Genomic DNA, 26,560 nt, shown 5'->3' with positions numbered 1-26,560 from the left:
TAATTTCTAATGGTCAGTTTTAACCATTTTTTATGGCAGTTATTCAGTTGTCTCCAGGGTGGCATCCTCCAAATTTGATTACTCCCAAGTAGTGGGCTTCCCCTATTTTGTCTCAACTACTCTGCACATGAATTTCCAGATGATGTAATTTTGCATGCCACATAAAATGGAATATGCGTAGAAGGGGGCATAGCAATTTAAGGGACTCTACTTGTGGACTACTCTAGACATCAAATAGTCTTTTACACACCATATTTCTGTATATTACACATATTACTGTGTATTAAATATTTGCACACTTTCACGTTATTGGAAGTACATGAAATATATTATTTTATAAGTATTTATGGAAATATTTATACTAACTAATATCAAATATTATTCTCATCGGTATTTATAAATCTTTATAGAGTAGTCTGAGATCAGATCTATAGCCAAAACTATATTAAAGAATTCTTAAGTATATTTCATGCATTTTTAATAATATGAAAGTATCCAAATATTTATGCACTATACTGTACCTGTGATATCACATAAATTAATACTTACGTGCACAAGGTTTACAACAAAATAGAGGAAGACGATTTTACTCGCGATTATAGCTGCGCCCCACACTAAAGACCAAGGGGCAACTGTTTAGTCATTAGCGCGCTGGCCCAAACTGCGGGCTACTTTTTAGTTGAAGAACAGTTTAGTCGCTGCTGCGCGCCTGGCCTATCCTTTAATAAACTTCCAGCGTAGTAATGGAAACGTGAACGTAATGGAAAGCTAGGACGCAATGGATTCATTCGCGAATTTATCCTACCGTGAATTTGTACTCTTCGTACACAGGGAAGAATGAATTTTACGAGCTACAGAGGACGCTCGCTATAGAAGCGATCATTAATCCAATGCAATTTAATAGGCAATACTGCCGCGGCGTTACGCCGTTCTGCGCGTTCAAGTGAGTCGGTGGGAAATGCGCTGGCGCAGGTGCTGGTGCAGGGTACGATGAAACTTTCGATTTTTTCGCGCCGGACTCTGCCAATACGTTCGAACTGTTCCTCCTGAGCACCAACGTCGTGTGACCCATATTCCCGCCGTTTTTCGACAGGGAGTCCACTCCTTCGCGCCCGTACGAGTACGGTCTGCCCTTCCTCTCGTTCTGCTTCCTTGACCCGTGCTTCTCCACCAATTGGATATTATGAAGGGGCGCCAGGGTGGTCCTCGGTAAATGCAGCTCTGCAACCGTTTTGTCAGAGACATTTAACTGGGATTCCACTGAGAGAAGTAAAGGGAGAAGCACCTCACAAAGGACAATGTTAAGTCGTCGGGAGTGATTTTTGCTGTTGAACGATACCATTTTTATCTTCGGATACAACTGGGATCCCCTTCAGAAATGGGTTTAATATTGGGGGTGGATTCGAGCCTCTCGACAAAGAGCTAGAGGATTCACATCTGGTTGGAAGGACTTCAGAGGTACACTCGAGTAGTCAATGATATCCTTTAAAGGCGATAAATGTATTTCTCGCTATTCAACGGGAAGTCACAATAGCGAGGACAGGCTTGACGACCTGACCTATAAGAGTATCATTGACGCATCACTTGGGACTTTCTCTGATGTCCTAGCCGAACCCAGGTTTCACTTTGAATCTGTTTTTTGAAGATGCTTCCAGCTGGTTTGTGAAATAAAAATGGTGTACGATTTTTGAGGAGGCTTCTAGTGACACGTATAAAAATGATCTAAAAATCAGAAGATTAGACTAAGTTTTGAACAAGATATATTTGAATATGAACTCGTACGAATTTTCTGTTATATTCGATTCTCCAATCTTCCTGGGCTCTCTATATAAATCACTAATTTTCAGAGATACAAATCATTCTGAAATCCAATTAAAAGCAATGTATACCCAGAGTTCACTTGATTCGAGCCACACAACCACAAATGCAACATCAATCTGATCAATCGCACATGGGAAAAAGCATATAGAGGCAATCGTAGATGTTTTTGCTGCGATGCATTCGCAGTTGCATAGGCCGCGATCAAATAAACTGACCGAAGATGTCGCTGATCTATCGGGGCGGATTAAACTATTCGTCACCTTGAAGCCTTATGATTCCCTCCGCTTTGCCAAGCAGATTCTCGGCGGAGCAGGTGTAGCTACCGAAGTCGTCCCTGTCCAATCTCTTGATGGTCAGGTTTAATTGATACGCGTAATCGTTTAGCGCCACCTCCGACAGATCGTGTTTCTCGTCTGGCAACAACTTTATGCCTGAAACATCCCACGGTATCGTGGCGTGAGCGATTGCGTTCGCAGCGGCTTTCCGCCGAGAAGCGAATGATTACACCGATACACGTTGCACGACATTGAGAAACAGCTTCTCGCGTGTTCGATACTGTTTTCGTGTACGTGTGTGTTTGTGCCGCGTGGCAGGATCCTCACCGTCGTCCCTGTACCATGTATTCAGAGCTTTCGGCGAAGACTCGACGTAGCAATGAAGAACGACATCGCTGTTAGCAGGTGCCGCTACTAATTGGTTCGGGACTTTAATCAGCGGTTCAACTGCGGGCGGGTACAAAACTATAATTAATCATGCAAGTTTCTTCGATGGACACTCTCCTACGCTTTAGATCATCACTTGCCCCATTCCACTCACTTACAACGAACGTTCACGTAATATCTTTTGCTGACCGTCGGCGGCACGCCGTTCGACGCGATGCAAAGGTACGAGCCCATCTCCTGCCGCAAAATGCCCATCAGCTGAAGCTCCTCTCCCTTGTACGAGCTCACTGTGGCAAATATTTCAACAAGGATTTCAGTGTTCGTGAAAACATTCGGCAGTTTGTACAGAATGTCTCGGAAATTAGTGATCAGATGTTAATGAAGAGAATTACTTGAGTGTTGGGATACAGGTGGAGGAAAATTTAATTTTTTTAGTGGCAATTGATTATTTAGCACTACGTCTTAATATCGATGTATCAGCACCTCAGATTCTGATCATAAATTTTCCTCCAATTGTAGATTAACACCCTCTATTCAAGACGGTAGCCAAATACATGGCATATCAAAGCGTTATCCGATGACCCACCGATGGACGTGTTAAATTCCTTAGTGACCCAAATCTGGCTATTACCTACTTCCGAGACACCCTGTGCATTTTGTCACCTACGGTATGGAAGTTGTCGTAGGTCAAAAAAGAGTTTCGAATCGATTTAACCAGCCGTATTATACCGCTTAAACGTATTCACGTTTTAATATTCGCATTTTGATTACGCTCTCGTAAGAGTGACGTGGATGGATCTGCTCATTAAAGGATCCGAAACAATGGAGAGCGCTCGTCGTGATACGTTTTAGGGAAGATCGCAGAATCGTCGGTGCGATATATATATATCCCCCCTCCAGAGTGGTACACACTTTCGCGATGCAGTGTACACAGTGAATATTGCAATCGGGTATGCGAATCGATGGGGTTGGCGAAGAGGAAATATATGTAAAGTCAACATCCATCACTCACCGCTAGGAAAGGCTAATCGGATGTATGATTTTCCAGGGTGCTACGTGGTGGACCTAAACGGAGCAATCACGCGTTTTTCGTTCGTGGTACTTTGAGCTACTAAACCCTTGTTTTTGACCTGTAGAGTTTCTTAACAAAAATTAACCTCCACTCACATCTCTTTGGTACAATAGCGGGCAAAAGTGAAAGGCTACTAGGCTAGTGTAGAATCTAGACACTTCCCTTTCTAATGTAGAGACATTTTTTAAGAAATTTAGCAACTGACTTAGAAATACAAAAGTAGAGGATTTGCTTTTGGAAATAATCTGAAGAATTGATAATGTTTCAGCCTAGTAATCTTCAACTTGGCTACCGTAGCATCTCATGGTCATTTTGGGGAGTAAAGCGATAATCGTGGATCGTTTTCAAATTATTAATCCCTTCGTTCATTCTTGGACAGACTCCGTTTCCAAAAAATATGAGAATGGATACTCTCATTTGGATCAACTATGAATTTGAAGTGAGATTAAATTTCTATGTTTGCATTGGATGACCCGATTAAGGGGTCCACAGACAATCTATCGTGCGATGAGTTATCAGATTCCACTATTTCACATATACCACGATCCTGATCAATCACGGTGCGATTAGAATAGAATAGGGTAGATACTTGTATAATTCATCCACAAGTTATATAATTTGAACTGGAAAATCTGTCATCGTCTCTCCTTCGAAACTCTCGTAACCAACTGACACCTTCCAAAATGGTTTCATAAAAATCTTGCCGATAAGAATCCCAATTTTCTCATAAATATTACCTCGTTGGACGCCGTTCTCGGTCCGAAGAGTAATATTTCGTCCATCCTCTCGACGCCAGGTGACGGTAGGTTTGGGCGTCCCCGTGGCCCGACATCGTAATCGCAGATCGCTATTCTCTTTAGTCGTTAGAAGATCCGCAGAATCGTCCAAATCCATGATATCGGGCGGTATCACTACCTTCATGTGACCCGTCTGCGCGCAAAGATCGTTACCAGCTACCATATACTACCATTTATCTGTCGGCGAGAAAGATCCGCGACCCGATGCTCCGCTGCCCTCTCTTTATTCCTCTCTCATGTAGACATTTAAATCAAGCTTAATTCTCTCGGATTCGAACCTCAACAAATGCGACTTGCTCGACGGAGACTTGGCCTTTAATCTCGGTTTACCCGCGAAAAAATACTGTCCACTGCGCGCTGCAACGCCACCCGAATAACCGAACACGAATTACGTAACGTATCTTTTTTTTTTCCGCCCACTCTTCTACACGAAATTTTGTATTCAATCTCGCCGATGGTATCGCCGCAGCTCGGTGTACATTACCATCGTAATATTTTTGGATGCGTCGAAATGTGTATTTATATTCGATTGGCAATTGCGTAACGTCGTATATTTTAATTTGCGTCGACTCGTTTACTCTTTTTAGAACGTAAATGCTAAAATGTAGGTTAGAGAATTACGGTAGCTGGAAAGGGAATAGTTGTTAATGTTTTAAAGACTTTGGGTACGCGTTACCCTAATTTATTTAGTAATTATTCGGTGATCCAGTTTTAGACTAGATCTTTTAATTATGTAGCTTCAAAGCACTTCAGTATTTCTCTGCAGGATCAAAGTTGTATCACTTCAGAACATGTTCTGATTAATTTCAAATTGTATATCTACTTAGTTACTGTGATTATGGTTAGATAAAATTTGAAGAAATAGCGTAATATCCAGCGATGCAAATTGGAGACTGTTAACAATGTTATTAATAGACACTTGAGAGAATGCGGTCGGGTTAATAAGACGTACTAACCTGACTCCTCATGGGCTCCGTATTAACTTGACACATGTACGTGCCAGAGTCGTCCGGCTGAACGTTGGTCACGTGCAGTTTCCACGTGTTGTGCCCGTTATGGGTAACTGACAACCGTGGATTGTGCGCGACCATACGCGTATGAATGGCCAGGATAGCTTTGGAGTCCGACTTTATCCAGGCAACCTGCATAATACGATCACGGACATGGAGATTTCACAGTTTCAGCAGCTGATTAGAAACCGCGGTTCTCGCCCGCATTACGTACCCCCTCGGGTGATAATAGCATGTTTGAAATAAGAATTTTAGATTTAATTCCGTATGGACCTTGGTCTGTTCATGTTTTCGGTAATATCAGCGGAGTCAAAGGCATTTCGAGGCAGAAAATTAGTTAGCAATCATCCCTTTTAATTTCAGTGGTATTCTGAGGTGACTTATAACATGAATATTTTTGATGGTATTTGATCGTGATAATGCATATTTTAAAGTATGTTACATATTCTACTTCTATATTAAAGAAAGTTCTACATTTCACCCAAAGCTCTATAATTATCTACATATGCACGTATGAATTACATATTCTAACGCATGAATAGGACTTCCCACATGAAGACGAAGTTACCTTCATGATTTCCCTTTATGCACTCATGAATGTTAACATAACTACGCCCACCAAAGCGTGTAATCCAAATAAGTAGATTACATCAATAAAAAATTAGTTCAAAGAGGAACAGGAATAACCATTCCCAAAGAAACCGAGATAAAAAACTACAACAAATATCATTATCTCTTCTCATTAGGAAAATCCATTATATGTACTAAGTATTTATACCGCCAAATTACAGACTAGCAATGTGCATTCACTCATAGATATAGGACACACCAATCGAGTAATGATCCCTCAAAGGATGTACATGCTCGCGTCAAAGGCAAAGAGCGATGTTCACAGTTAAGCGCATAAATAGACTATCATCCACGATTTCTCGTCGCACTGTCTGAAAATGACCATGCACTTGATCGAACGTGTAATTATTTTGTATAGGATGCGTAGAACGCAACGAGCAGAGTTATCGGTTTCCATGGCGTTCGAATTCCAATCGGTATTTCGTACTTTGCTGTCGGTCCCGTTTGGCCGCGAAACACTCGCTGCGTGCTCCTATCTGTCGTATTTCAAACGACGATTCCATTGAACGGGGTGAAAGGGCTTTTAAATCGCGAACAAAAGGGGCCAGAGAGAAGTGGGGGAGGATTTTGATCCAACGGCAATAGAATTTAAGGTGTGCATAAATAACGTTGATGGACTGTTCGCAGTGTTCCCTTGTGCCACCGAATAATTCTACCTGTTGGCGGAAGTATTTTCGGGCAAACAGTACGCCATGGAATCCCTCTGCGACCAACCGTGCACCAATTCATCGTTCGCTGTATCCTCTCTAACGTTAGACGACACAGAGAGTGGAGCAAACGAATCAGGGGATCGATTTTGCACGACCGTTTGACATAATTACTACGGACGAGTTAGTCGTCTCCGGGGACTGAATTTTCGCCCGACTTTTATCACCGGTATAAAAACGCTCGCGAGAAAATGGCGCACGCGTGATAATCACAGTCTTTGCGTTTGGGACAGCGTACTTTATCATTTCGCTCCGCTTCGTACCGTGGCATCTGCTGTTGGACGATTTAACCCCTTTATGCTCGCTTTATCTTTTTTAACATTTATGAGTTTTAGACAATTTATGGTACCTATTACAATCTTAACTATCTACGTCCCGTTTTCTTAATTATTTTATTTTAAATGGATTAGTCCATTACCATCTAGATATAAAATTAGTGGCAATTGCCTAATATAAAATTGATGGAAATTGATATAGTGAATTATGTGGTAGTTTTTGTAATTCAATTATTATTTGAGATCTCAAGCCACGTAGAGTATTATACAAGTCTGAGTCGGAGTCGTATTAAATTTCGTTTTAATAAACGTGTTATTATCGATTTTCTGGATGACCTAATAAGAATAGTAACATTTACTTTTATTACTGTTTACCCTGTTTCAGTGAGCTAATAAAAGTCGAAAAAAAAACTCGTTGCATGCAGCTGAGCACACTGAGCACAAAGGAGTTAAATAACGTTCTAACGAAATATTTCACTGGATCATAATATCTCTTTTAAAATTTACACAAAAATTTGATATACACGCGTTTAAAGTTGAGAAGGGACGGAGGGAGAAAAGCGAGAGAAAAAGTGCAGGAAGAGGAATATTCTCTAGGATTGGTGAAAATCAGGCTTATTCATGTTGCACGCTATATTAGCGGCTCTGATTTATGTCCCTTCTTTCGAGCTTCCTTTCTTTCACCCTAGATATAAACCCTCGTCGAGTCGAAAGTAACATTCGGCGTCTCCCTGCGTTCCCACTTTTTCCACTTCTTCTTCTTCTTTCTTCGCTTCTTCTGACTCTGTCCCCTTCTCGAATCCAGAAGGACGAAATCCTCTGAACACGCGCCAAGAACGTTTCATCCCGCGATAGAAGCGATTGTCGATTCGAGCGCGCAATCAAACTTGGACTTCTTCTCGAAAGTGAATTACTCGTCGGCGGATGCCGTGTCCCACAAGCGCCTCTGGACAGAAACTCCTTGGGTGTGGATCGACGAAAGTGCACACGTATGTACTTCGTCATAATCGAAAGACACTCGCACACATGGCGCGGCGCAAACTTGTGTACGTGATTCGCGTGTTTCCCTCGCGATATTTGGAACAATGATTTTAGTTGGCATCGTTTTTGGCTGGTATCCGCGTTTATTCAGAAACCTTCAATGTACGAGAGATTTATTCAAATTATCGGTAGAGATGGAACACGTGGGCAACTGATGCCAAAAGGTATTGAAAGGTATTTTGGGCTATTTGATCCGAAGTCTTTTTCTTGTCTCTGTAACGTGTCATTTAAATATTAAGTAGATGATTAGGATAATGGGATAATAAGATCCGTGGAAAATAGTTTAAGCGTCGAGTAACGCTTAAGAGCAAATAAATTATATTTGTGCAGAATGTGCAGGGTGCATCCACCTCTTGCAGTCAACTCAGTCGATATGCACGTAGTGTTTTTACCTTGCTAATGAAGAAATACAAAATCAGAAACCAGAACCAATCAGATCTGTCTAAGCCGCGCTGGCTATTTACGGAAATACGACTCAGGCCGCTACTTACGATTCCAAACCGTTGCCCTTAATCGACTTACTAATTACACGGGCACATGGATGCAATTACCTTGTAAGATTGAAGATGATTAACGACGCAGGTGAAGGAGACGTCACGACCTTGAATGACCGTATGGTTCTCCAGGAGTGCTAGAAATTCGGGCTGGACCTCGGACTTTGGCATCGCTTGACCTGGACCGACGTAATTAACGATCGTGTAATTAATGACCCGGCAACTTTACATCTAATTAGCTTAGGTTTATACGCTCATGGAACAACGTGTCATATACAGAGCGTTTCAAAGTTTAACGATGAAAGTGTGCCAGTATGTTCTATGAATTGAACTCGCGTTATAATAAAATTGGGTGCAAAAATTTTCTATTAAGAACTACTGAAAAGAAGATAATTGAACCTGATAGAAATAACCAGACTTCATTGTTATTCTTCATCTATCTTATTCTATTGAATGAATGGACACAGTTTTATCTTCGTTTTTTATGCACCTAGTACACTGTTAGACACATACTAAATGGTCGAATGCACGTTTTCGTCGAGCAAGACCAGACCTCTGCACTCGTCCATAGTCGATATTGATTTCTCTTAATCTTTACATCTCTTTTAGCGACTGGCTTAATCTAGTTCGTCATGCATATCGCTTCTCCATATAGATTCATAGCGACTGTAGGCAAGCGAAGTTATGGAGCAATAATTCTTTTTCCGCCGGCCTATTCAGCCCTTCGTTTCTCTTCGTCGTCGACGCGCTTTTTGTCGCGCGCCACGTGGACATTGGGGTGGAAAGAACGAAGGAAAGGGAGAAAGGGATCTCTCGCGTAACACGGCCTGTTTAATAACCATATCGCCCCAATGCCACCCCTTTGGCACTTTATTAAATAATAACCGTCCTGCGCGATCCGATGTGGTGAAAATATAAATTTGACGTACTGGGTTTTAAGCTGTGATCTCTGTTGTCCATATAGAAAATTACAAAAATGTAACCTAATTAAAGACTTGTTTCACCCTTTAAATATTAGGTATAAAAGTGTATTTATCTTTCCGTGTTATATAGAATATTCTGTACTTTTTTGCACTTTGAAATTTCCGATAAATACATAAAGATCCGCGGTCTAGTAATAATTAATTTTTTACCGTAGAATCCGGAATTCCTTTCCCATAAATCGAACTTAAAAATATAGAGTTGCACACTTAACTGCTTCACACGTCACTCAAAGGCGTGTTAAGCGCAACACTTCGCTGCACTTGTTTTCTCATCCCATTATAAGTACAGAATTAAACGTCGAATAGCATTTCGAGAATGAAACCGTCGAGGTAACGTTTAGCCATGCGCGGTGTTGTAATTTTTGCCTCGCCTCGGTTCGCATGGGGATGCTTTTACGGGATGCTCGAGACTTCCGATAGTGCTTTTAGGAGGCATTTTATTTGATTCCTGCCGAAAAGTGGAGCAAAGAAACGCGGAAGCAAAAGAGGCGGAGGATAGAGGAGAAAAAGTCCAGCAGAGGGATGCTATTACGAGATACAACGGTGAGATTCGTTCCCATCATTTTGTAGGGATTAAAAACTTGTAACTTTCGCTTCGTATTCCAATTCAAACTTATTCCCATCCTATCTCGTCTGGTCTCTTTCATCCCTTGTGAAGGAGAGTACTTGCGCCTTCTGGAAAGGAAATATCGTTTGACTCTTACCGAAACTTGAATAGAGGAAGGCGGCGAGGAGGAAGCAAAAAACGATGTCCCGCGATGCCATACCATAGAGCAGGCCATACGCCATACGTACTGCAACAGAAATTACGGTTTCGTGAATCTTCTATTAGGTGAGATTTGGGTCAATAACTACCCTTAATTTTGCGGTACACTTTTTGGACGTTTCATGATATGACGCGTGCATCAATTATGAGTTCACTTATTTAATTTTCTCACTTTCCTCTACTCTATACTAAAATATAAATAGAAAAAGTGATCGTATGTTATACTCGATTTAACACTTTGCAAAGGATTGCAAAAAACACATGAACTTCTCAACCTAAAATCACCCCTCGCAGAAGTCTAGCCGCAATAACTTAAAAAGTCGTCAAGCTAGTAATAATTCATCCCTTATATTCAATTTCAAGGTACCTGTCCTAGCGTAGGTTGACGACAATAAGCCACCGTGTCAGTAGGTAGGCTATGAAAAAGGACAAGGGTGGAGATAGGTAATCTTAAGGGAAAAATCCCGAAGTGGAGAATTTCGCGACGTCGCTATGGGAGGTGAACAGGTCTGGGGGGCAGGAGAGGGGTCAAGCTGAATCGCGTGAATATTAACTCGACAGTTGGTCGCCACATAAACGCCAACCGTTGATATATCCCATCCTCACCCTCCTGTAGCCCCAGCACCGCAATAATACTCGAATAGTGGGTGCCTCCTCTTGCCTCTGCTCTTCCCTTTTCAGCCCCAGCCCGTGCACCCTCCGCCGACGCCGCGGCGAGCAACCCCCGATGGCGGGCCGCTCTCTCGAGTCCGCGTGATACGCACACTCGCAAGTCGTTCGCGCGACACACGTGTGCCAGGGCTAACGTTTGTACGTATGTATGTACAACCCGTCCAAATGAAAATTTCCCTCGTGCCGAAGTCGCCGCGCGACCCTTTATGACTTCGGGCTACGCTCTCTTTGCATTGCCGAAAATTGCGCCGCGACTCGACGTGTTTAACTTGAGCAACCCCTGACCTACGGGCCGAGGAGGCGACCAACGCTCCTGTGTTTAACGCTCGGACTGACCGGTTACTCGGTCAAGAAAATCGGGACAGGAAGGGTGGGACTGAGATATTAGCAGTTGATGTCTTTGTGCGGCTTTATTTTCTTGGAAGGATTTTAGAGCGTGAAATTTTTGAATTTTTTAATATTTTCAAATATTTGAATTTTTGAATTTTTAAATTTTCAAATTTTTGAATTTTTGAATTTTCAAATATTTGAATTTTTGAATTTTTGAATTTTTCAAATCTTCCAAAAAGGAAGTATGATGTATGTTCAAAGACTCTTTCTATCTTAACCGCTTCAAAGTCAGCCCTCAAAAGATAGTTCTACTATTTAAGTGTATTTAACTGTTGAAATTGTTTATCTTTCGCAGTCTGTTACTATAATTCGCTGGTTACGTTTTCGAATAACATGAACACGATAAGGGGGCTTTAGAGTGCTGATAAACGATGCCTCGAAAATACAATGAACGATAAATCTACTGTTGTATTTTGTCTGAGATAATATCATTGCAGAGAATAGTTCATACTAAGCATACAGTCAGTTTCGAAGGGTGACAGAGATAGAGCAATTTGAATCCACAATAAAATCGTCACGAATGGTAGCAAAAAACGGTAAATTGATTGGTGAAAACTGACAGTGATGGAAATCGCTGTGAACTACATTTAAAACTTCTGTCCCAGTTAGGTTATCAGAGTTACCGTATTGACCGCCATTGGATCACCGATATTTTATCGGAACTTTTTTGATAAATGTTTAAGATAATCAGTTATCCTTTATTACTCAGTCATGATCACTCAGTATATTGCTAATTCTAAATTCACGTGGAACTAGAGATCCTCGGATAACGGTAACGTACAATCGATGCTGATTAGCGCGAAATGAATAAGCATGGCCACCGATAACTGGAAACACTCGGAAACTAAGCTCATATTCGTCTCATCCTGCTTGTTCTTAAATGAAAGCTCGCCGTGACCTCTGTCATCTCCATACCGAAGTCAAACCTTCAAAAATTCGCCCGTGTTCCACTGTAACCATACTGACAGGCGAAAATTACGAAGCGTGTGCCGAGACCGTGAACCACGACGACCGACATGCATACATATCCTCTGTTAAATAGTTCTGTGAAAGTGCATCCGCGTTACGTTCGGGCTCTCGGTGCTTTTTAGATGGTTATACAGAAGAGGTAACAGAGTGGCGCACATCAGCGAGCGACCACCTTTTTGTTACCACATTTTCGTCGTTTTTACAATATTTACAGGGGAGGGGGCAAGTGTGTCGTAACGGTGACGAATGAGAGAGAAACTTTTAGCTATTACATTTTCGCATAATAACTCGACGAGGGGAGAACGAAACGCAGCTGAGCGCAAGTTCGATTTCGATATTCCTCAATTTCAAAAAATGAACGAGATGTGAGTTCGTATAATCAACGATAGCGCATGGTAATTGAAACCACTGACCAGATGATGAAATACGAAAGTTATTGTAATGGGGACGATTACGGTTGAGCCTCTGTGCTCCAGTAAATGCTAAACCCATTTCTCGGCTGATTAATTCGCGTCAGTTTTCGCGGTCGCTTTTTTTTCTACGCTTTTTTTCCTCGTTCTATTGGCAAACTTTCGTGTACATATTTTAAGTTCAGTTCGTATAATACTGAACACAGTCTTTTTAATTTTCTTCTTTTCTTTAGAAATCTAATTACACTTCCTTTATAACATTGGAGCCTTTTACAAATTTTGATACATTTTTTTCCAATTTAGAATTAATACTTTTCAGGGAAAGTCAACATTCTCTTGCATCCTCCTACGATGCATTTTTCGCGCGTATATACTTAATTGATCGAATCATCGAGCAGCAGATTCCTCTGGCGTGTCTCAGTCGCATCTGCGGATTGTTATTTAATCCGAGCGTGGACGTAATTAAATGCAAAACAGCGTTGCGCGATCTTTTGAGTATCCCTCAGCCGTACTACAGAAAATTAAACATCGAAACACCAATTTCCGCGGCGAGCATACATTTACGCGTCCAGCACCAAAGTGTATGCACACGGAGTATTATGAGCAGCCGTGCACGAGAATTGCATGCTGTATGACCAGGAGAATAACGGGGCAACGAGTGCCTCTTCCTCTCACCCTCTCTGAGACTCCAATGAGCCGTGTTCTGTTGGTCACTTCCGGATTCGAAGGAGAACCTGCACGTGGCCTGAGTGCCAAAAGCGTCTTTGATTCTCCGCCTGAAAGTCAGTCTCTTTGAATATCTCGTGAAATGATCCCGTACCGTCGCTTAATTAAACGTCGCATATCAATATTCTGATGCCACTCTGAGAACTCTAGAGGGATGAATACGTAATATATCTTCTCTGGTAGTAAATTTATTTTCCTTTACTTATTTAGTGGCTTGCTTTCAACCTCTTCAACAGTGTAACATGTTTGGTATAGAAACTCACCAGTGTAAAGAAAGAGGTAGTTGATATCTTTACCTAGACAGGTGAAAGAGTTGAAAATTATTATTCAAAATGTTTTGTTAAAAAATGATCTTTTATTATAATAGAAACAAGAGGAATAGAGCCTTCAGGGCCGAAGTCTATGAACTTTTTCTCTGTAGAACTTTATGAAAATTGAGGCCACTTGTTTTTCATGTACTCTCAAATTTCTAGCTTCATTTCGTACTTGCTTATCCCATCCCTTACTCCAGTTATTATTTGTAGCAACTCGTGAGGCTCGAAATCCCCCAATTTTTGCTAGTATCCTCGGTAGTCCCTAGGATTATGGCCTAACCGCCCTTAATTTCACCGGACGCTAAATTGGTACTATTCCCAAGGCGCAACAAAAAATATTCCACACTCGGGAGCGACTCGGGCGCGCACGTAAAGTGCGTCTGTAAAGCTTCGAAGCCTGTTTGGAAGGTCTTAAACGTTCGAGCTTAACCGACACCCACGGCAGTACAACAAGAATGCTCCGGTAAGAGAGTACAGAGATGTGTAGGCGAGCCGAGAGTAAGAGAAAAAGGGTAGGTAACTTGGGCTCTTTCCTCGTACATACACGCCCACATACGCAGCAGAGGCTCGTCTTTCCTTTCTTTTTCGCCCGAACCGTCTATTTCGTTCCCATCCACCTTATTCTGTCTTCCTAGCCGTGCCCTCTTTCCCCGCTTCTCCCGTTCCGCCGTTCTATCGTGACTTCTGAAGCGCGAAAGGAAATAAGAGTCGCTACATGGCATCGTCTGTCCGTTCATTTTACCAGGGTTGCTGTCAATGCTATTACTTACGAGCTTCCTCCAGCTTCCGCGCGGATCTACCGCTGTCTTCGCGCCCTTAACACCTTTTCCACGTGCACTTAAAACCTGTGTGGTACATGATCCCTCCCGAGTACCTTCTTCCATCGAATTCCACTCGATCGAAGCTCCTTAGCGCCCCGAACGCCCGTTCCTTTGCATTCGACTAATCTTCCCCACCAGGATTTACTTTCGAGTTTCTCGTTTTTCACCCGTCCATAGGACAAGTAAGTTCGCTTAATTAATCGCCTGAAACTTTTAGCGACGTGTTCGATTTCCTCGTTCTTCGACGTGTTGAAGGATCGATCCTAAAGAATACAGTGGTTTTGTATATAGTGGATCTTGTGGTTATGGCTCCCTGCTAGGCGAATGTCGAAGATCAGACGAGCAAGGGAATGTCTGCAAAACCCGTGACAAAGTGTTACTAACGCGTAATTCTGTTCCATTGCGTTTCGAGTACCTACAGATGGATAATGTCCTCCTATGCTCGAACCTAGCACGCCTCCATTAGGCCAGTTTACATGGAACACTTGCTACAGCTCTGGCTAAATACCACATTCCAATCCTGTGAATCGGGTATGCAGGTAATACGACTTAAGTAGCTATCCCGATCGATTTTAACGCCGTCTGTGTGAGCATACGCAGCCGTCAAATGAAACGGGGTTCTCGGATGCGAAGAAGGTCGGGGCGTAAACTGGAAGATCGGATTGCAGAAGATGCAGAGGGTGTATGGAATGAGATGCTGTGGTCGTACTGAAGTTTTATTTAAATTCGAAGCTAGCTCAGAATATTTAAGCGATCCTTGCTGTATGAAAGTATTTACTGAAGCTTATCTTATTAATCTCTAGTTAAAGTCAAATGACATAGCAGAGACTCATTTCTTCATTTTATAAAAACTTCGGACTACTAAAATATAGTAACTCTTAATAACAAAATCAGTGACCTAAATATTCTACTATTACGATTTTTCTGTATCGCATCAGAACTAATATCTTTCTCTTGGAAAGTAAAAAACTACTAAAAGAGTATCTCCCTCGATATCACTCGAACATAAAACTCCCGTAGCACATTTCTCCATAAAAATTGTTGATCATTAGCTACCACTGCCAGCAAATCAACGCCTGCATTTCGAGTCGCACTTCATCCATAAAATACGATAGAGCTACTCGTCCCATCCATGATTTCCCTCCCCAAAACCAATCTTCATTCCTTGATAAAATTTCGCCCTTGTACCAACGGCAAGGCTTCTTCTCTAGCATATTCATTTGGCCGCCTCGAATGAACTGGAAAAAAGCAACTGCGCTTCTGCACCCTCCAAGTCTTCAGCATTCTCCTGCCCTTTCTCGCTTCCTTCCTCGCTCCTTTTATCCCCACGATTTTCCGCGCTGCCTCTATTCGCGCGCCTCGCACTCGTTACCCTACCGAAAATCAAGGAAATGGCGATCGACTATCGATGAGTCCGAGACCCCGCCGACTGGAAGCAACAACTTTCCTCGGAGTTTCGACTGAACTCGATACGTAACGTCGGTTGGTTTATCGTTAGCAGAAGCGTTATTGCTGGCGGTAAAGGGCGCCTCCCCTTGAATCGTGCTATTTAATCTTGGCGAATTCTAAGCCTGCCGCTTTTGTCTTCGAGGGGCTAAAACCAACGCAGGAGGGAACGAATCGATTTCCCTTAAAACTCGCAGCGATACAACGTGGCACATTAACATCGATTGGACTTCATTTAATAATATAACGAATATCTAAAGACTCTAGAGAAGTCGGACTACTTCATTATCCATTAAGCAAGTCCATCGCGATAAAACTTGGGCGAGTCTGAAAGGACGTTTGAAATTCCGTGCGAGAATATCGTAAAAGTTTTCTATAAGCCATTAGCAGTGGAGGGGGGACGTAGGTTCGGTCAATGGGAAAAAAGTTAGATCTGGATGATGTAGAGTCATTCCGTGGCGAACGGGCTCGAGCCACGTGTCGAGGAAAGAGGCTCAATTGTGGATTCGATGTACCGTTTAATCGGTGAACGCAAAGTGGCGTGGCGTTGGCTTGTCCAGAAATAATTTTCACCTTGCCGAGAGAATGGCGGGGAGAAGGGATGATAGGTCTATGGGTCCCTTTAGCGGAAAACTCCGATAGTTGGAACTCTGGTGCGTTCTGGGAAACGATGACCGTTCGATGGGCAGGTGGAGGCTCCTCCGCTTTGTCTCGTTAACGAAACGAGGCTCGACGATGCGTGGCGTTGAAAAATTTCAGCGCCCGCGCCGTTGCACCGTCTCGCGGGAAAAAGTAATAATTAGTGACGCGCACTCGCGCATCACTGAGAAAAGGGAGCACGATCGACGGGGCTTCCAACTTCTACAGAGAAAATTCGCGCTTTATTAAATTTCCCGCCGGGTCCGTCGATCCAATGGGGTACTCAAAAGCAATTTTATCCTCATCCTCGTTACCATACGCGCTACCATAAAGTAATAGCCGAACGATAATATTTCATTCTTGACGAGACACCGCGAATCGTGATACGCGAGCTTTCGCGCGCGTTCGGTGAACGTTTGAATCTCCCGTCATTCATCTTCCCCGACGATTACGTTCTCACCAGCCAGATATGATGCGAGAGAAATTAAAGATCCATAAGATGATTTTTATGGATGATTCTTCCGTTGTCGACGACGAAACGCAACGGTTTCGAGCTGGATAAAACTGTGATGGAGTGAAATGTGTTTGATGGAAAAGCTCTTGGCGCTGAATTGGAATTCCACTGAATCGTATTTGATTTGGAATAGCAAACTAGTGAGGATTAGAATTGGTAGGGGATCGACTTAGAACCTAATGAGACTGGGTTAGTTTTGATGCAGGGGTTAAAGCTAACTCTGCAGCTGGGGATCAATCTGACTTAGTGTCCATTTGGATAATTCGGATCAAAAATTGAATCTGTGCTTTATGAGAAAGACATATCGAGATTTTGAGGTCTTTGCAATAGAAGTGGATAGAACAGGTTTTCTGGAACATGAATAAGAATGCATATTACTGGCGTGACCGGAATACTGTATAGATGAACTTTCAGAACTCTCACTTTTTAATGAGTCTTTCCTAGTTTGTAGAGCTCACAGTAGAAATTATTCTTAACTCAGAAAAGCCGAACTTTCTAATAATACAATTTTCATTTCCATTCACATAGAGCTTCTGCAGGTGAAAGTAGTCTGTTTTTGAAGGGTAAAATAGTGAAATTCTCATTTGTTGGAATTCCTCAAGAAGGTAAAGCTACATGTCTCTACTAAAGCAACAGCGTGGATATCACTGTAGCTGATCCACATTTTGGAACATGCAACAACAAGAAGCGACGAGACATTCCTCGCTGTTGCTTCAGTGGAGTCTTAGCTTAAGGCTCATAAAGCATCTTGAATTATCAGTATTTCGAAAAGCATGTCATCCAAGCAACTATGCACCGATGCTCCACCTCGGCGCCCTTTCCCTCGAAATTTGCCCAATCGCGCCCCAGGCGTCAGCATTGTATCAAACCCTCGTCGAAATTGCCCCACCGCGCAGGAAATACCATTCGATCGTCTCGATCTTCCGGCGTGTATCGGTCGGGGCCAGCGGTGCAAGGATGCTCACGTACATGCATGCATACGTACCACGAAATGGCAAATTGACTATCGATGCACGCGGACTGCCAGCCGAATAATAGCCACAGTTAGGTTTGCGCCAGGAACTAGCGCGCGCTGGGCTTACCCCCTACACCTCCCCCGCAGGAACGATGGAACTTAAGGATTGTGGTTTAAACTGTCTGTAAAGTTGGCTCTCCCACCTTGACTTCGCCTCATCCTTCGCCTCCTGGAGCACCACCGCCGACAGCCCAGCCAGCCAGCTCTCTCGTGCTGTTCCAGTCAGCCATCCTCTCGACTTTCGGAACGATTCCCTATTCTCTACCTCTATCACCCTCTATCGATGTCCCTGTCCCTCTGTCTCTCGCTACCGTGCTCACCGTGCGTCGGATAGATGGATTATTCGAGCGTAGCATGGAAAATATTACAGCTCGCTGGCCTGGCCGAGGGCAAAATTCACTTATGCACTTCCGTCACGCCGTAAATTGAATCGCGGGGAAATGAGGCACGCGATCGCCGCCAACGACACGGACGAGTTTCGACGGTGCACGGAGATGCTCTCGTCCGCCGATCAAGCTCTGTGTAAAAGTAAGTCAAACAAGATTGATGGAATTATAGGGGCGATTCGGGGCGGATGATGCTCGCACGGAGTCTGTCTCTTCTTCACGTGGAGCCCCCGATTCGTTTATCCACGCGGAATTTCGTTTGAAAGTTCGAGTCGCGTGCCGCGAGATCTGCAGCCTCGGAGATGCGAAAAACTTTGAGGGGATGGGCACGTTTCAACTATTTGCATATTAACGATGGGTTGTATGGAAAAGTCGGGATGAGCTTCCTTTGTATAATGGTGATGGGTTGAGGTGGAGACTTTGATGAGGATGATAAATGTCTCTAGGGATTGTTTCTTGTAGTCCTGTTGTGGAGTAAATGAGGGAATAAAGGATATATTATTCATAGCAGGTAATCGCATCGATCATTGTGACTGGTTCGGTGATAATGATGTTGAAATATAGGAACTTCAGAATTCGCCAGAGTTCGTTTCTCTCTGTGAATAAAGTTTGACAAATTTAATCTAGGATATGTGAACAGTAAATTTCCTGTTAAATGGATGCTTCAATGACACTGAAGGAAATAAATGCATGCAATATGATCGCAAATAGAATACACGATAGCGAAATGTTATTTAAACGGAGAAAGCGATTCATTAAAAGAAATATGAAGCCGGTAATATTCATACATAAAATATGTATTCAGATTCAACATTCATTTAAATAATTTCGTATTTAAGTTGACCCCAAATATATTACCTTGATTGTTACGGAAGTACTAAGGATACATCACTTAATGAATTTTGTGTACTCTCGAAGCTTATTGCTCTGTTTATTATAAATCCATTCTTTGTACACGTGAAATTTACTGTATCTCGCGAAAATGAACATTGATTCGTGAAACATTTCCCTCGATACAGTACATCCGTAGCGGAGTATTTGTACTGATCTCCTCTTTGTTGAAGAACAGTTTCCAAAGTGCTGCAGCCAGAGAAGCTGCGTTTAACGGTGCTCGTGTAAGCAAGCGAGCGGTCAAGATGTACCGAGCACCTACATCGTACCACTCGCCTAATCTCGCTCGAGATTCGCAGTGTTTCTCATAGATTCAATTATGACACCGGGTTAGGTTACCGTGCATGCATAGCGTTGCAAATTCCCCGAGAGTTCGAAGATCCTTCGGTTCTACGGGGACCGAAGTTATCTCTGCGGAGAGGAGTTTGCGGTCGTTGTTAGAGGAACGGTCACGGAAGAAAATATTTGCCTGCAGTGTGAATCGGATAGATCAGAGGCGATAGCTTGCACTTCAGATTAGGTACATACATTATGGTTTTATTTAAATTTATTTCAGTTAAATTTCGGATACTAGATAATTGATACTTTTTAACTTATCCTTTCTTTGAGATTTTCAGCAATTTTTGTTTTATTCTTAGTTGGCTCTTTTTTAGCGAGACTGGGTAAATAGAAATGGTGTGACTTTAAACAGTAGTGTACGGAAATTAACGCGGAGAAATCAATTAATATGATAAACTAAATACTGTACGAATGATTTAATATTAATTAGTAGTTTAACACGTAGCACGTTGAGTATATAATATAGGATATACATGAGTTTGGGGTATGGAAATAGCTTGTCGAAAATTATATTGGCACGAAAATTCTTGTGGTTATTATTGACCGTTCACCGTAATAGATACTGTTATGTGCATCGTTCTAACAGTGGAACAAGGCATGCGCTATTTGTTCGTAACAAGTAACAATTTCATGGACGAAACTCGTGGTTCCTCAAACTTAAGGAAACTCGTAGAACACGTGAAACTTTCATTAATAATTCTATATAGAAAAATACGGCTATCTATAACAAAGCTACAGCGACAAACGCTGTACAGCATACAAGTATCGAAAAGTACTTCAGAAGCTAGAAAAATTAATAACTCATCGTAAACCGCTCTCAATGAAGTTCTCTGAACTCTACCTACGGTATTTCCCGACCAGACAGTCCCTCTGCCACAGCCAGGGATATGTTAATTCACGAGAGAGAGAGAGAGAAAGAGAGAGAGAGAGAGTGGATTAGAGAGGATGATTAGAATCCAGGGATGAAGAAACGGGTCAGCCCTCTTAAGAGTGGTGAAACGAGATCTCAGGAGCCAGCGTGAAAAACGGCGCTTTCGTAAAGAGGCTCAGAGGCGATAACCTGGCACATGGTACCCTTGGCCACTTTGCAAAATCGCGAAATCCGTACTTCACCATTCGGCCTGAATAGAAACGAATAGGATTCACACAGCATTTAAGCATCTAACTACCCTCTCGAATTTCGTCCATTCTGATGTCTCACTATATAATAGGATCCCCTTGAAAGGACTTTATAGAAAGAAACCAGGAATCTGTGGTCTGAAACGTGTCGATGCGGTCGAACAGTAGCAACTAGCTTATCGATCGAGTTTTCGACCACAGAGTCTATACAGAATGCAGGACGAATCGATTCCACGAGGCTGAACCACGGCAACACGGAAATAGGCCATTATGGACCCCTAATACAATAATATGTCAAGTGCGCGGCGAATTATCGGCGAGTCTCCTGCTGGTACGCGCGAGCATATACTGCATCGGCGAAGCGAGCAAGTCATACCCGTAGAATCCACCGCTAATTACCACAGCGAGGAGGGCCTGATGTGCGCGTGGGTGCAAGGGAGACAGAGCCAGGGAGAATAGAAGCCTGCAGCGAGGAAAATTCGAGGCACAAACGTAGGACGTGTAGTCTAAGTGCTATTACATCGTGATTGCGTTTAAACAGACACGCCTGAGCAGGAATTGCTCCCTGTCGCTCTTAGGAATGTCTTCGCGTCTGAAACGACGGCTGGCTCATAGGTGAGAGCCAGATTTCGAGAGTATCAAAGGGTGAGAAGGGGTTGAAAGGTGGAAAATGGCAAGGACCAGAAGGAAAGAGCGAAGAGGCACGAGTTATGCGCTACAAGCGGAACCAACACAGGAAGCTCATTAAGTTGCACCCCGCGGCATAGAGATACCCAACGGTGCCCTTTTACCCCTTGGATGCGCCACCAACTCCCCCACCTGTTTCGCCTGGCCTGTTGTTTGGCTCCGACGCGCGAACGCACACCTCTCCCACGCATTCAGTGTCACCTTCGTTAGCCAACATTGAGGAAAAATTATGATAATGACTATCGTGCCCGAGGCTGCCTGCCGCGTCGCGCTTTCCACGGATTTCTAGCTTTTTTCACGCTTTGATTTTACTTTTAATGCCGCCTACGACGGGCTCCGTTCGATGGCCTTTCTCGGGGTAAATGAACATCGAAGGAGTATCGCGAACCACCTGCTGCAGATGAGCCCTATATTGCTGTGGATAGCTTCGATAATTTGTGAAAGAGGCTGTACATAACTCTACGCTTGCAGAAGATTCCTTCCCTGAATGGTTTGTTATTTCTTTATCTTATTCTTTCGTGAGGCAGAGGGATGTTCAAGTGTGACTAGAAAGATGTTTCTTCATCTTCCGTGTAAACTAGAAGATGGTTACAAATTACAAGTTTATAAGCTACTAAGTACTCTAAGTGTTACGTGAGAAACCAACCGCAGTAAATCACAGCATCTATTTCTGTCTCCCGAATACTCCAAGTACACTCTTCACCATAGATTCACACCTATCGAAACCCACTAAGGAAGTGAAACTGAATGGAAGTCATACAACATCCAGTCAGCCATCGTCACTTTACCTCGAAGTCCTCCAGCTGTTGAGCGCTGTACGTCTCCGCCCTACCCCTTCAAGTACCCAGTGCAGAGCTAAATCTACACAGAGGCGAAAGAAAAGAGGCAGCAGTGGAAAGATGGGATAGGTGGTCGATATCGAGTAGGGGAAACGAGGATCCACCGCGAACCAGAATCGTTTCAGTTTCGGGCCCAGCTGGTTGCCCAACATCCGTCAGCCTCCATTTCTTTCATCCCTCGAAATTTCGAGTGCGCATTCTCCCGAAGATAAATCTACATGGCGGCGAAAAAAGAGGCGCGAGCGGAATAATTACCGAGGGCCGTGGAAGTATTGAGTGCTGGTCGACTGGTGAGAGGTTATAGGAACGAGCAATAACATCTAACCGGGGAACGGTATCATCAGTCAATCTGCTGGCACGGCATGTTTATTACGGGCGCGGGTTACTGTCGGCGGAACAAATGCGCTTCACCGAACGGGGAAGCCACTCTCGCCAAACCTGTCCATTATTCCTGTCGTTCACTTTCGTCACTTTCCCCAGTGTAACCATTCGGGGACTCGCGGCACCCGCGCTTCGCCGATGAGTGAGCGCGGGAAACAACTGGGAACAGTAAATTAGAACGAGGGCCGTGGCTACGAAATGGTTCGATTTTCCCTACTATGGGAGGGATCGTCAATTAGGCGAAGGGATCCTCTTTGCCCCACCTGATCCCTTTTCTCTACGACTTTCGAATCCTTTTTTGATCGTTTGCAAATACTTTTCATCATCGACTCGTTACGCAATTCAGGGGCCTTTGAAGAGCTTTGCCTCTGAACTGATGAGCGCGGTCGTATGGAAACCAGCATCGTGGTTCCCGATGACATTAAAGCACCTTTTAATTAGGGGGCCGTTTGCGTAAACGATCAATTTAGGAGATGGAAAAAGGACTGTGGACATTGTTTTTTATTTTTAAGAGTATTTGAATATTCTAAGGGTGATCTAAGATAATTTAAGAGATACAAAAGGGACTTTTTTATACGTATTCTATTATGAGAAGATTGAAGATGAGATTGTTATTTCTTGAACCATTAACCTAATAATTGTTCAAAATACTTATCTCATTATATTTTTATCTCAACGCAACTCTTCATATAAAAGGGTCGAGATACCACTATGCATTGTTAATAAACTAGAAGCAATTTATAGCGTGCGTCGTAAAGAAAACCGGCTTAAATTCGAAAGTAATTACCTGGAAGGCAGGTCTAGGGGAAAAAGAGCGCAGGCGTGAATCAGGATATATTAACGGTAATTATTTCAAACTAAGAGGTATTAGAAGCCAGGGATCTGGAAGTTGGGAACTTCCGCATACCGTGTTTTGTCTGGCTCCATTTTTATAACTCGCGTTCTTCTGCAGTATGCACAAGAACTTTCGAACATAGAAATTTCAAATATTTCTCTAATGGCAACACTTCCTCCCGCTAGCACGTATCTAAGAATGAAGATCACACTTTTTTCAAGAAAGCACAAAATCGTAGGAAGGAAGTAGAGGCTCTAATAACACGTGTAGAATGGTATCGTAATAGCTAGTAATGCCCCCATCGGCACGGCTACAACTACCTTTACAAATTAACCACGCGCAACCACGACGTAAACCGGAAGATTGCATCGGCACCGGGGCACCGTATTGAAGAATATCTAGAAAGCTTCTATTTTGATTGCACAGTGGGGAATAAGATATCTGTTTCGCATACGCGTCCGAAGGAAATGAGATTTGCTATGCATAGAAAAATAAACTGAGCCTTGTTTCCATTTCCCGTTACAACTGCACAAAATCCAATAGGCGCTCAACAGGGTACGTTACCGATATTCCAAAGAAAGGATTTATCCGTTTGAATGGAGGCGTCGGATCTGCGCCACGATTCCACTAAGTCAGTAATTAAAAAAAGCTTGTCGAACGTTCCCGCCCCCCAACCCCCCACATTCACCACGTTTCCACTCGTCGAAATTCTCTGCTAATTATTCGTAAAGTCGTTCCGCTTGGACGCTATAGGAAAAGGTCGGATTCGAGGAGAAACGAGATAGGGGGAGAGAATAAAGGAAACATCGTAGCAGTTTTATTTAATTCGATCTTTGGAACTTTCTAACTAAGGAGGACTTGGCCAAGCATCGCTTATTGTCCCTCCCTTTCCATTCCCCTCTTTCGTTCTCTCTTCTGTCCTATCCTCCTGCCTCGCACTTGCCTCGCTATCGTCGCGACATTGCCCGAATTTTGAACATTAGTTTGCGAACCATTTAGCACAACTACTCGGTCCTAGCGTAGTTCGAATCACGGCACATACATCGCCGTGCAGCTTAAACCGCAATGCTTAGTACCGTGGGGTGCTTGCGCTACAGTCATTGTACATTATGCTTCGCGAGCCTTCATCCCCCTTTTGTACGGTATAACGGAGCATTCCCCGAGTCATGTGCGAAGGTAATTGGAAAAGAAACAATTACGCTGTTCGAGCGACTTTGAAAAGGATTCAAATGGTTCTCTAAGCGAGAAGACGCACTGGACGAAACAATTAAGGGGATTCGTGAATGGAGTGACCAGCGTCATTAGAGACTATTTGAAGATTGGTAAGAGATGTGTTGGAAAATGTGGTGATTGCCAATTTTGATGGTAATTTAGTTTTAGCCTTTTTACTTGACTAGCGTAATTAGATAGCACGCGTCATGGTGTGGTTTTTAGTGAGAAGTGATATTAAACGATCGTAGCAAACTTCATCAATTTGCTCATAATTGAAAATAACTAGAAGAAGATTTATCCAAAAGAGAGGAAGGATTACGATTTTATGAAAGAGTAGCTCCACTTTACATGTATAATATTTATACCTATACAATATTGAAATGATTAGGGTCTACCATGTATTCACGTAAAATTGCCAATATTTTAAAAGCTGTGCACGGTACGCGAGTAAAAAGTTTACTGCTTTATGAAAGGAGGGTAATCATTTTCTGCAAAATTTATGCATTCATCGGAATAATTAGGGGATCATCTATTCAAGTAAAATAATCAATAATTGCAAAGCTTCCTGTAGCGTGTAAGAATAAATGATTCAGCACAGTAAGCGATGTCACATACAACAAATTTAAATGTATCTAAACAACTTGAAATAAAATTATTATTGCAGGTAAAATAGTCATATAGAGTAATTAGAGAAACAAGTGAATATCTACTATATGTAGGTACCATTTATTTTAAAAAAATTTTAGTAGTACTTGTTAATGGTTTATTCTCAGAATAATGTACTAATCTAAGGTACATATTCACTCAGAGGAAGAAGCTCGTGGAAGAAAATTGACCTAGAGTTTATCAAATTACACACCTTTGTATATTGCTTCTACATTTTATATTCTGAACTATGAAAATGCTGCCGCTCTTCAATCAACAGGCGCACTGCTTCTTTCCGATATTACAATGTGAAGTAGTTACATGCAACGTGTAATTTCTTAAAAGTGACGCTTATATTACTCAATTGAAGTTGCAATCTATACAGATATGTTGATTAGTTTGCTTCTGAACCAGAAAGATTCAGTCATCTTATTGCTACCGGCGAACAAAAGTTTTCAGCAGAAAAAGCAAGTGCTTAATTAGAATAGTATCGCTTGATACTCGCGTTTTCTTAGTGCTTCATTTAATAAACAAATTTTCCTGGAATTTCAGAAATCCGAGAATTAAAAAACGCAAGAGTTCTGCAAAGGGTAAAATTAATTGCATCCACGAGTTTCAAATTTCCAATAACGTTTCAAACTTTACTTCGAATTCGATGTAAGATCAAAATGCAAGGGAATGCATCTCACTGCACCTGCTAATTCATCTTGAATAAAAGTTCAAAAACTTCTAATTTGATCAAAGAAATTTTAATGGAAATTAGTTTACTTTGTAGGTTGCCTTAAAAGTCAATCTTTCTCTTCTCGATGATCTGTAATAATTTAAATGAAAAATGTAGTTCCTTCGACATTTGTTGAATCTGAGAATTTCTCTGCCGGTGTAAAAAAAAGTAAAAGAATTTTAAAAAGTCCACTTACCGCGCAGAGACGCGTGACGATGTTTAATGTTAGACCGTGTCAGCCAATGACGCGATGATCTGAGGGCATAACTGTTGCTCTTCCTGGGATGATGGCCTGAGAGGGTATAGCACGAACTCGGTGAAGTGGCGCGTA

General features: G+C 42.5%; 1 protein-coding gene across 2 annotated transcripts; it reads right to left on the bottom strand.

Annotated features, from left to right (window-relative positions):
• Positions 1-386: 386 nt before the first annotated feature.
• Positions 387-26,560, bottom strand: LOC143180344 (lachesin). Of its 2 annotated transcripts, none has more exons than XM_076380004.1 (9): positions 26,426-26,560; positions 10,197-10,286; positions 8,567-8,688; positions 5,309-5,494; positions 4,293-4,485; positions 2,642-2,770; positions 2,424-2,543; positions 2,082-2,252; positions 387-1,221 (listed from the first exon to the last, which is right to left on the bottom strand). In XM_076380004.1, exons 2-9 carry the CDS (start codon positions 10,279-10,281, stop codon positions 845-847), a joined length of 1,383 nt encoding a protein of 460 aa, XP_076236119.1. In that variant the 5' UTR covers positions 10,282-10,286; positions 26,426-26,560; the 3' UTR covers positions 387-844. The 2 variants fall into 2 exon arrangements, with proteins under 2 accessions (XP_076236119.1, XP_076236118.1); XM_076380003.1 differs by having other exon boundaries at positions 839-1,221; positions 2,424-2,561.

The sequence above is a fragment of the Calliopsis andreniformis genome, chromosome 6 (genome assembly GCF_051401765.1).
Source record: "Calliopsis andreniformis isolate RMS-2024a chromosome 6, iyCalAndr_principal, whole genome shotgun sequence".
Taxonomy (NCBI): Eukaryota; Metazoa; Arthropoda; class Insecta; order Hymenoptera; family Andrenidae; genus Calliopsis; species Calliopsis andreniformis.
Note: the sequence above shows the minus strand (reverse complement) of the source record. Positions and strands in the feature narration are given on the sequence as shown.

Bases quoted from the DNA above. Each gene is read 5' to 3' on its own strand.
- LOC143180344 (XM_076380003.1), bottom strand. From the start codon at position 10,281: ATGGCGTATGGCCTGCTCTATGGTATGGCATCGCGGGACATCGTTTTT. The intron at 8,689-10,196 runs GTAAGAGTCAAA...ACGTCGGTCCAG, and splicing joins CTTCCTCTATTCAAGTTTCG to GTCAAGCGATGCCAAAGTCC. The intron at 5,495-8,566 runs GTAATTGCATCC...CGTATTATGCAG, and splicing joins ATCATCTTCAATCTTACAAG to GTTGCCTGGATAAAGTCGGA.